General features: G+C 41.9%; 1 protein-coding gene across 7 annotated transcripts in view; it reads left to right on the forward strand.

The window, feature by feature from the left end:
- LOC121537293 (serine/threonine-protein kinase WNK2) overlaps positions 1-12,196 on the forward strand; it is a 100,788-nt gene that overhangs the window by 42,608 nt on the left and 45,984 nt on the right. For all 7 annotated transcript variants that reach the window (XM_045207226.1, XM_045207229.1, XM_045207228.1 and 4 more), the window contains exons 3-5: positions 6,676-6,848; positions 7,118-7,338; positions 7,457-7,614. In XM_045207226.1, the coding sequence (XP_045063161.1) occupies positions 6,676-6,848; positions 7,118-7,338; positions 7,457-7,614 (552 nt within the window). The remainder of the gene's footprint in view (positions 1-6,675; positions 6,849-7,117; positions 7,339-7,456; positions 7,615-12,196) is intronic.

Raw genomic sequence — 12,196 nt, forward strand, 5'->3', positions numbered from 1 at the left:
TCTATTAGAGCTCAGTACAGTTTTTCAGTAGCAAACTATGCAACACTCATTACCAAAACATGCGTTCTCATCTCCGAAACCTGCTTATCATTACCGTAATGCACCAATACTTAGGAAGTATTAGGAAAAATAAAACTTGTACATTAGTAATTTTGGCTTGATCTGATAGTGTGCCTTTTGTTTTTTCTGCAAATATGTGTACATAAAAATAGCATGTATACACAAGTAATTATGACAAAAAACAAGATTCAGAATTTTTTTGCGGTAATGAGAGAAATTACAAAATACATTTTAATATTTGTTTTCAGTATTATGTTTAACTCAGGCCTTTTTTAATTAGGTGAGCAACGTTAAAAATATACATTGATTTGTTAACTTTTTTTGGACTAATCTTTGCATAGGTAGTTGTGGAAATTGTGGTAAAATGCATATCTGACCAGTAAACATAACAATAATTATGAAATAGATAAATATAGATCCTAATCTTAGTGATCCAAGAGGAATTATAGTGGAAAATGTATTTTCTTGTTGTTGTCAAGTGCCAATTCTGTGCGAATCATCCAATGGTGCTTATTTCCCTGTGGTCAGCAGTCAGCATATGGAGTCATAGGGAAGAATGGATAGAGAGAACAGAAAATAATGGAGATGAGCAACGGCTGAGGTATGGGGTGAAGAGAGGAGCAGAAGGGAGTGGTTGATGAAAAGGAGGGAGCATGGAGGGAAATGGAATGCAGAGGAGGGGTGGGGAGAAGAGAGTAGGGGGTGGGTGAGCGAGAGGGGAGAGTGATCGATTTAATGGCAACCTTTTCTCACCCCTGCAGTGTGATGTGGGGTGTGTCTGCCTGTATGCATGCACTTGTGCACTCACCCCCTTGTGTGTGTGTCTGTGTCTGTATGTCAGCCTTAGTTTGAAGCCCGCTCATAGAATGCATGCTTTGAATTAAGCTCTAAGGTATAAAAGAGAGTCTATAGATACCACTGGGTCCGGGACAACCTAGCACTTCAACACCATGCACTCTCACACACTTACACACACTAACCAGGTTTCCATCTAACCTGTTTATGCAAGTAAAGTACATGTTGAATAAGAAATGGCACGACAGGCCTGATGGAAATAGCCAATTTGTTGGTCAACTTTCCAAATGTCGACAAAACAAAATGTTCTACACAACGTGGCATCTGTACATTTTTATTATGCGAGAAATGGCGGTGGAAATGCCTTTATGCGCAAATATTAATATAATAACCATCATATCGAAGTAAACTTGGAGTCACACAATGATATGGTGTGTGTTCCTCCCACTACGACTCGGAAAAGCATGCAGTTTATTAGGCTACAGATGAAATTAGTTATAATGAACTTCACCGGGTGGTGAAAGTGCATGTGATGAGCTTGATGCTCCTTTCCAATAAATATTGAGGGTCTTATTCTGTTGACATGATGATGGTTGCCGTTTGACAACTAAAAATAATCTCGCTCTTTTGTCCATGATAATCTTATCATGTGGTAGGCTATAGCTACCCACACTATACAGTTCATTCGGAAAGTATTCAGACCCCTTGACTTATTCCACATTTTGTTACGTTACAGCCTTATTCTAAAATTGATTTAATAGTTTTTTCCCCTCATCAATCGACACACAGTACCCCATAATGACAAAGCAAAAACAGGTTTTTGAGATTTTTTTGCAAATGTATAGATGTTTGCTTTGGCATTATGGAGTATTGTGTGTAGATTGATGAGGATTATTTATTTATTTATTTATTTATTTTATTCCATTTTATTCAATTTTAGAATAAGGCTGTAATGTAACAATGTGGAAAAAGTCAAGGGGTCTTAAATCTTTCCGTATTTAACTGCAAATGTAATTTGTATATGCACTACGTCATCAGGCACAACCTTTTATCCGCAACAGGTCAATTTGATGGAATCATATCTGTGGTGGGAAAATACGCCTATTTTTAAAATGTTGATTTTAGATTATTCACATGAAAATCTGTGGACAATTGAATGGAAACCTAGCTAGTGACTAGGGCGGTTACGGTGACCATATTACCGCCACACCGGCGGTCACGAGTCATGATGGCTGTCAAATTCTACATTACCGTTTAGTCACGGTAACTAGGCTTCTCCAAGCTCTGATGCTGCTGATGGTCATTAGTAGCCTACCAAACTTGCTAACTGCCTGGTACTCTGCACTCTATTGTCCCTCTAATCACTCTGACATCAATGCAAATGTAATCGAAAATCTAATCAAACACTTAATTAGAGCCCATGAGCTCATATTGCGCCACATTTCTATAGGCTAAACAATTGCGTGAGAAACAGAGTGATGGACTCTATTAAAAAGAGGATGATCCCATCAACTTTCTATAGGCTAGGCCTACTATATTTATTTCTGAACTTTCCTAATATTAAGCACATTGCTTCTCTTTCCAACAGGAGTATAGCCCACCTGTCTGGCATGAAAATGAACCACGGGAAAAGTGTCCTCCATTCGCTATTTAAGTGCATAGATGACATGTATTTTTTCCCGCTGCCTCTGTTTTGAGACAGGTGCATTATAATGGTACATTCTAAATCAAAACAAATTTCACACATATATTATTTAATATATGTAAAGACCAGATTAAATCAAGAATAGTGTGATGGGTGACGATATTAGCCTTTAACTTATGAATGATATATTATCACTTGTGAATGTTACCCAGCTTAAGGCAAACAGCGCATGCTTTTTTTGCGACTTTTTCAAATCATAGTTGCACACCATGTAGCCTAGCTCATAGGCCTACAGTGGCTTGCGAAAGTATTCACCCCCCTTGGCATATTTCCTATTTTGTTGCCTTAAAACCTGGAATTAAAATGGAGTTTTTGGGGGTTTGTATCATTTGATTTACACAACATGCCTACCACTTTGAAGATGCAAAATATTTTTTGTGTGTGAAACAAACAAGAAATAAGACAAAAAAACATTAAACTTGAGCGTGCATAACTATTCACCCCCCCCCCAAAGTCAATACTTTGTAGAGCCACCTTTTGCAGCAATTATAGCTGCAAGTCTCTTGGGGTATCTCTCTATAAGATTGGCACATCTAGCCACTTGGATTTTTGCCCATTCTTCAAGGCAAAACTGCTCCAGCTCCTTCAAGTTGAATGGGTTCCGCTGGTGTACAGCAATCTTTAAGTCATACCACAGATTCTCAATTGGATTGAGGTCTGGGCTTTGACAAGGCCATTCCAAGACATTTCAATGTTTCCCCTTAAACCACTTGAGTGTTGCTTTAGCAGTATGCTTAAGGCCATTGTCCTGCTGGAAGGTGAACCTCCGTCCCAGTCTCAAATCTCTGGAAGACTGAAACAGGTTTCCCTCAAGAATTTCCCTGTATTTAGCGCCATCCATCATTCCTTCAATTCTGACCAGTTTCCCAGTCCCTGCCGATGAAAAACATCCCCACAGCATGATGCTGCCACCACCATGCTTTACTGTGGGTTTGGTGTTCTCGGGGTGACGAGAGGTGCTGTGTTTGCACCAGACAGAGCGTTTTCCTTGATGGCCAAAAAGCTCAATTTGAGTCTCATCTGACCAGAGTACCTTCTTCCATATCTTTGGGGAGTCTCCCACATGGCTTTTGGCGAACACCAAACGTGTTTGCTTATTTTCTTCTTTAAGCAATGGCTTTTTTCTGGCCACTCTTCCGTAAAGCCCAGCTCTGTGGAGTGTACGGCTTAAAGTGATCCTATGGACAGATAATCCAATCTCCGCTGTGGAGCTTTGCAGCTCCTTCAGGGTTATCGTTGGTCTCTTTGTTGCCTCTCTGATTAATGCCCTCCTTGCCTGGTCCGTGAGTTTTGGTGGGCGGCACTCTCTTGGCAGGTTTGTTGTGGTGCCGTATTCTTTCCATTTTTTAATAATGGATTTAATGGTGCTCCGTGGGATGTTAAAAGTTTCTGATATTTTTTTATAATCCAATCCTGATCTGTACATCTCCACAACTTTGTCCCTGACATGTCGGGAGAGCTCCTTGGTCTTCATGGTGCCGCTTGCTTGGTGGTGCCCCTTGCTTAGTGGTGTTGCAGACTCTGGGGCCTTTCAGAACAGGTGTGTGTGTATATATACTGAGATCATGTGACACACAGGTGGACTTTATTTAACTAATTATGTGACTTCTGAAGGTAATTGGTTGCACAAGATCTTATTTAGGGGCTTCAGAGCAAAGGGGGTGAATACATATGCATGCACCACTTTTCCGTTATTAATTTTTTAGAAACAAGTGATTTTTTTCATTTCATTTCACTTCACCAATTTGGACTATTTTTGTATGTCCATTACATGAAATCCAAATAAAAATCAATTTAAATTACAGGTTGTAATGCAACAAAATAGGAAAAATGCCAAGAGGGATGAATACTTTTGCAAGGCACTGTGTATGTTTTGATAAGGTTTGTATCACAACTAAAGTGGCGAAATAACTCCTTAAAATTAAGCACATGAATCCGCTTTACGATGGGTTTAGAGCCTAACTGGCATACATACGCAGTGTGTGAGTTTCAAGTTTGGGGAAGATAATTCTCACCATAAAAATGCATCTTTATAATAAAGGCATTACATGCATAATCGCATTTGCGGTCACTTTTGAGAATGGTGTTTTCCTGGTAAACGTTCTGATTTGTTGCGTCAGCCTCATTGCTTAAAAATGTTTTTGGGATGCTAGTGGTTGTATTAATTTGGGATCTATCGCATCCCACAGCTGTCCCAGACTATGTTTGGAATATTTATTTCTCGCACAGAATAGAATTGGTCAACTTTTGTACTATGGAGGATAGTAGATTGATATAGGCATATGTCTATATGATATGTCTATCTACTATCCCGGATAGTACAAAAGTTGATAAGCTAGTGCTTTTGCTGTTTGTTAGGCCAGCTCATCTTGTTGGTTTATGAAAAGTAAACGTAGACTGTTCTTCCAATATCTTAAATATGAGCCTCGGAATTGGATAAGGACGTGCGCAGTTGCATCCCCTATGTCGGTCTTCACTTGTAGCCTGTGAGAATGACCCAATGACGTGACTGCATTGGCTAATACAAATGTAGCTATCTGAGAGAGCCATGTGAGTGAGAGGTGCTTCGGAGCACGCAGCCGGGAGAAGAGAAATACAATTATCATATTCAGCCCAAGGGCACAACAGCCACTGGCTGCAAAAGGCATGGATTTTTTTAGGGGGCATTACGAACACACAAAGGGGATACCGCCGGGAAATTTGAGACATTATCAAGTGCTTGTCAAATTGTGAATGAGAGACTGATAAAGTGTGTGCAGCCTGCGCAAATAACAAAGCAGAGCTCATGTCTTTCATGTTACTTTTTTCAAATCATAACATAAAGCCCAACGTTTGTATCACAACTAAAGTTACATAAATAACTCTAAATTAAGCATATTGGAGGACCTGTTTCTTTGCTCAACACAGAATAGCCAGCCGCATGTGGGCACTCCCTCAAATCATTTTGGAGAAAATATCCTTTCTATTTTATTCAGCTTTGTTCAATTGTATTTTTATTTTACCTTTATTGAACTAGGCAAGTCAGTTAAGAACAAATTCTTATTTACAATGACTGCCTACACTGGCCAAACCTGGACGACGCTGGGCCAATTGTGCAATCCCAATCACGGCCGGTTGTGATACAGCCTGGAATCGAACCAGGGGGTCTGTAGTGACGCCTCAAGCACTGAGATGCAGTGCCTTAGACCACTGCGCCACTCGGGAGTATTCTTCATACTAGAAAATAATGCCACGGAATTCTAAGCAAATCTTGTCTGCTAACTAGAGTAGCCCACAGCCATATGGCATAGCCAGATCAGGGCCTAACATAAGGACAGCTCAGAGTATGCTATTCTGTTCTTCTGAAATAGACTACATTTTCTTCATATCATGTTTCTTTAGACCTGTCTAAAATAAGTAATGCATTTATTGTGATGGTGTAGGCTATATTACATGGATTTATTAGACTTTTTAAAATGTAGATCTTCCAAAGGTCTGCATCAGTGGCTTATAGGCTAAGCGTGGAATGTAGGAGATGCTAAATGGGTTTATGTTAATTAACGGTCAATTACCGTGAGACTGGCAGTTATTTGCATGCATAAAGTGAAAGAACCTCTGCTCCTACTGAAGTAGACCACATGGTGCCTCGCAGCCTGTGTGCTCTGAGCCATGCTTGCACCACTGATTTTCCACCATACCGGTCCTCACTGCCCAAAGTAGTCATTGCTCTGGGGGCTACTCAATTGCAAGTTCCTTTCGAGGGTGACCAGCTGGGTCAAACATATGGTCCAATTAGTGAGCTGAATATGAATCTCAGACAGACACACTAATACCAGACAGACAGAGATCAATGGAAGAGCTTCCTGCACATGGTCCCTCTCTCCCATCTGTTTGTTCTGCTTATAGGTCCCTCTTAAAAATGCTCTGATGTTAATGACCTCTTCATTTCACATGATCTCTGACGTGTTTTCCTCCCCTTGTACCACTATATCCATTGCTTTGAAAGAGTGTTCCACAAATGATTCTGTATAACATTGAAAATGATCTAGGTCCAACCAGGCATATTTTCCCTCATAATCTTTGGTCTCCTGACCACAGCCCTGGATTTAATGTAACTTCTATGTCCTCTCCCTCAGGACCGTAAGCTGACCAAAGTAGAGCGTCAGCGGTTTAAGGAGGAGGCAGAGATGCTGAAGGGGCTGCAGCACCCCAACATCGTCCGCTTCTACGACTTCTGGGAGTCACCCCTCAAAGGGAAGAAGTGCATCGTCCTGGTAACGGAGCTCATGACCTCAGGCACGCTCAAAACGTGAGTGTGCTGTCAGACCTGCTGGAGATGGGAGATGATGATAGTCAAAAGAACTGGGCAATGCGGGATCTAGTCATAAATGCAAAGCAAACCGTTTTATATGCTTTCCCCCAACAAACCAGTTAACATGTGTGCTGGAGTATTATTTATCATTGAGATTACTAAGCAATGTAGTACTGCAAAAAGAGGCAATGGGGTGATACGCAAATTAGCTCCACATTACCTCTTATTTTTGAGTGGTGATACTGATGTCCTTTTCCCTCCTGTAGGTATCTGAAGCGCTTCAAGGTAATGAAGCCCAAGGTTCTGAGGAGCTGGTGTAGACAGATCCTGAAGGGCCTTCACTTCCTCCACACCAGGGCCCCTCCCATCATCCACAGGGACCTCAAGTGTGACAACATCTTCATCACGGGCCCCACCGGCTCCGTCAAGATAGGAGACCTGGGGTTGGCCACGCTCAAGAGGGCCTCTTTCGCCAAGAGTGTCATAGGTAGGAGATCCAATCAGACTGCATCAGTAACACCTGGTGTATCATCTATATCTTTCTTAAACAGTCTCCAGATTCCAAAAATGTCCTGCTGTCTAACCTTTGACCCGTGTCCTCCCAGGCACCCCAGAGTTCATGGCCCCAGAGATGTATGAGGAGCATTATGATGAGTCAGTGGATGTCTATGCCTTTGGGATGTGCATGTTGGAGATGGCTACCTCAGAGTACCCGTACTCGGAGTGCCAGAACGCTGCACAGATCTACCGCAAAGTCACCAGCGTGAGTCCACATTTAATATGTTAACCAATTCAGCTCGTATAGAGGTAACACTCACAACTAGGATAAACACCAAAATTACTAATTTAGTCATTCATGTTAGCACTTTGATTTCTATGAATGGCAGGCACAGATCTCGAAGTAACAGGGGTATTCAGCATTAACGATTTAAAGGCCAGAATTATTAGATCATTTGTTTTGGTATGTAGCTTGTTTTTCGTCGCAGTGTCAGGAATGTCTGAAGAATTGCAACATTTACCTTGAGTTAACTCTGCAAATAGCACAGCTGGGTGATTTGAAAAGTCATAGTCAATCGATCAATAATATAATACTCTTGGCAAAAAATGTTTTCTTTAATTTACAATCTGTAGAAACTATTAGAATAGAAAGGTTCAGAACTTTTGTGAAACATCACAGCATCGTTGAAAATTGGCAAACTGGAGGATCTTCAGAGATAGATGTGAGGGGTTGAGGGTAGCTGAAGGATGGGACTAAAAACAAACAAAAGATAACCAATGTAAAATATACTGTGTCCGTAAAATGTATATAGTATGTATAAGCTGGAAGTAGAAGCCTAAGTGTTGTCGTCCATTAGTTTACTCCAATTAGGGGAGGGGTGGTAGGGTTAGGGGAAAATAAAAAACTATGTATGGGGGATTGGAAATTAAGCAGACAATTACATTAATAGAAGCCACAATCTATTTGCAATATTAAAGCTGATCCACCCCCTAAAAAATAAATAAAAACAAACAACAATTTAAAGGCCTACTGTTCAACTTAGTGCAGCCATCCATTGGTGTGTGAGAATGTGTGTGTCTGTATATATACAGTACAGTATCTCACAAAAGTGAGTACACCCCTCACATTTTTGTAAATATTTGAGTATATCTTTTCATGTGACAACACTGAAGAAATGACACTTTGCTACAATGTAAAGTAGTGAGTGTACAGCTTGTATAACAGTGTACATTTGCTGTCCCCTCAAAATATCACAACACACAGCCATTAATGTCTAAACTGCTGGTACACCCCTAAGTGAAAATGTCCAAATTGGGCCCAAAGTGTCAATATTTTGTGTGGCCACCAACATTTTCCAGCACTGCCTTAACCCTCTTGGGCATGGAGTTCACCAGAGCTTCACAGGTTGCCACTGGAGTCCTCTTCCACTCCTCCATGACAACATTACGGAGCTGGTGGATGTTAGAGACCTTGCACTCCTCCACCTTCCGTTTGAGGATGCCCCACAGATGCTCAATAGGGTTTAGGTCAGGAGACATGCTTGGCCAGTCCATCACCTTTACCCTCAGCTTCTTTAGCAAGGCAGTGGTCGTCTTGGAGGTGTGTTTGGGGTCATTATCATGTTGGAATACTGCCCTGCGGCCCAGTCTCCGAAGGGAGGGGATCAGTGTCACAGTACATGCTTCAGTATGTCACAGTACATGTTGGCATTCATGGTTCCCTCAATGAACTGTAGCTCCCCAGTGCCGGCAGCACTCATGCAGCCCCAGACCATGACACTCCCACCACCATGCATGACTGTAGGCAAGACACACTTGTCTTTGTACTCCTCACCTGGTTGCGCCACACACGCTTGACACCATCTGAACCAAATCCAGTAATCCATGTCCTTAGTCTGCTTGTCTTCAGCAAACTGTTTGCGGGCTTTCTTGTGCATCATCTTTAGAAGAGGCTTCCTTCTGGGACGACAGCCATGCAGACCAATTTTATGCAGTGTGCGGCGTATGGTCTGAGCACTGACAGGCGGACCCCCCACCCCTTCAATCTCTGTAGCAATGCTGGCAACACTCATACGTCTATTTCCCAAAGACAACCTCTGGATATGACGCTGAGCACGTGCACTCAACTTCTTTGGTCGACCATGGCGAGGCCTGTTCTGAGTGGAACCGGTCCTGTTAAACCACTGCATGGTCTTGGCCACCGTGCTGCAGCTCAGTTTCAGGGTCTTGGCAATCTTCTTATAGCCCAGGCCATCTTTATGTAGAGCAACAATTCTTTTTTTCAGATCCTCAGAGAGTTTTTTGCCATGAGGTGCCATGTTGAACTTCCAGTGACCAGTATGAGGGAGTGTGAGAGCGATGACACCAAATTTAACACACCTAGTCCCCATTCACACCTGAGACCTTGTAACACTAATGAGTCACATGACACCGGGGAGGAAAAATGGCTAATTGGGCCCAATTTGGACATTTTCACTTAGGGGTGTACTCACTTTTGTTGCCAGCGGTTTAGACATTAATGGCTGTGTGTTGAGTTATTTTGAGGGGACAGCAAATGTACACTGTTATACAAGCTGTACCCTCACTACATTACATTGTAGCAAAGTGTCATTTCTTCAGTGTTGTCACATGAAAAGATATACTCAAATATTTACAAAAATGTGAGGGGTGTACTCACTTTTCTATAGGATTGAGGTCAGGGCTTTGTGATGGCCACTCCAATACCTTGACTTTGTTGTCCTTAAGCCATTTTGCCACAACTTTGGAAGTATGCTTGGGGTCATTGTCCATTTGGAAGACCCATTAGCGACAAAGCTTTAACTTCCTGACTGATGTCTTGAAATGTTGCTTCAATATATCCACATAATTTTCCTTCCTCATGATGCAATCTCTTTTGTGAAGTGCACCAGTCCTTCCTGCAGCAAAGCACCCACACAAGGTTTCCTCCAGACGTGACACTTGGCATTCAGGCCAAAGAGTTCAATCTTGGTTTCATCAGACCAGAGAATCTTGTTTCTCATGGTCTGAGAGTCCTTTAGGTGCCTTTTTAGCAAACTCCAAGTGGGCTGTCATGTGCCTTTTACTGAGAAGTGGCTTCCGTCTGGCTTCCATTCTACCATAAAGGCCTGATTGGTGGAGTGCTGCAGAGATGGTTGTCCTTCTGCAAGGTTATCCCATCTCCACAGAGGAACTCTAGAGCTTTGTCAGAGTGACCATCGGGTTCTTGGTCACCTCCCTGACCAAGGCCCTTTCTCCCCCTATTGCTCAGTTTGGCCGGGCGGCCAGCTCTAGGAAGAGTCTTGGTGGTTCCAAACTTCTTCCATTTAAGAAGGATGGAGAACACTGTGTTCTTGGGGACCTTCAATGCTGCGGAAATGTTTTTGTACCCTTCCCCAGATCTGTGCCTCTACAAAGTGCTGAGGAAAGGGTCTGAATACTTTATGTAAATGTGATATTTCAGTTTTATATTTTTAATACATTTGCAAAAATGACAAAAAACCTGATTTTGCTTTGTCCTTATGGGGTATTGTGTGTAGATGCGGAAAAAGTGAAGGGGTCTGAATACTTTCCGAATGCACTGAACAACAATATAAACGCAACATGCAACATTTTCAAAGGTTTTACTGAGTTACAGTTCATATAAGGAAATCACTTAATTGAAATAAATTCATTAGGCTCTAATCTATGGATTTCACATGACTGGGCGGGGCTGCAGCCACGGGTGGGCCTTGGAGGGCATAGGCCCACCCACCTGGCATCCAGGCCCACCCACTGGGGAGTTTATTACAGACAGAAATACTCCTCAGCACCACCCCTCAGATGATCCCACAGGTGAAGAAGCCAGATGTGGTGGTCCTGGGCTGGCGTGATTACACGTGGTCTGCGGTTGTGAGGCCGGTTGGACGTACTGCCATATTCTCTAAAACAAAGTTCGAGGCAGCTTATGGTAGAGAAATGAACATTCAATTATGTGGCAACAGCTCTGTTGGACATTCCTGCAGTCAGCATGCCAACTGCATCTGTGGCATTGTGTTGTGTGACAAAACTCCACATTTTAGAGTGGCCTTTTATTGTGCGCCTGTGTAATGATCATGCTGTTTAATCAGTTCCTTGAAATGCCACACCTGTCAGGTGGATGGATTATCTTGGTAAATGAGAAATGCTCACTAACAGGGATGTAAACACATTTGTGAACAGAATTTGAGAGAAATAAGCTTTTCATGCGTATGGAACATTTCTGGGATTTTTTTATTTCAGCTTGTGAAACATGGGACCAACACTTTACATATTGTGTTCATATTTTTGTTCAGTATACATACATACATACATACATACATACATACATACATACATACATACATACATACATACAAACACCATGTGACTGTGTGCATGTATGTGTGCGTGTATGTGTTTTTCAATAATTCAGTGGAAGCTAGGTTTAGTGAATCTATAAGACTGAGGGCATCACAAAGTCATAAGAGTTCATGTTATGTTATGTTTTAATTATATTTAAACTTTAAGTGACCATATGACCTTTAGATTGAATGCAGTAAACCCAGTCTAATGGGTTATTATGAAAGGGTATTGTTTGAGGATAGCAATTGTATGCTATGAAAAATGAGTTTTTCTCCAATTATCAGTGAGGTTTTCATTGTACACTATTCCTCAATGGAAATGCCCAATGGAGGGTAAGGAGATGCAAGGTCTTTCCATGGTAGGGGTTATGTTACCAGAGCCCCATGGGTCTTGATACTTGAATAATTCCCTAGTTTACTGGACAGTAAAGATGGTCATGACGTGCCATATGGCACTGCTCAGGGAGTCCTGAACCCCCCAGTTCTTCA

Source organism: Coregonus clupeaformis, chromosome 24 (assembly GCF_020615455.1).
Source record: "Coregonus clupeaformis isolate EN_2021a chromosome 24, ASM2061545v1, whole genome shotgun sequence".
NCBI classification, from domain to species: Eukaryota; Metazoa; Chordata; class Actinopteri; order Salmoniformes; family Salmonidae; genus Coregonus; species Coregonus clupeaformis.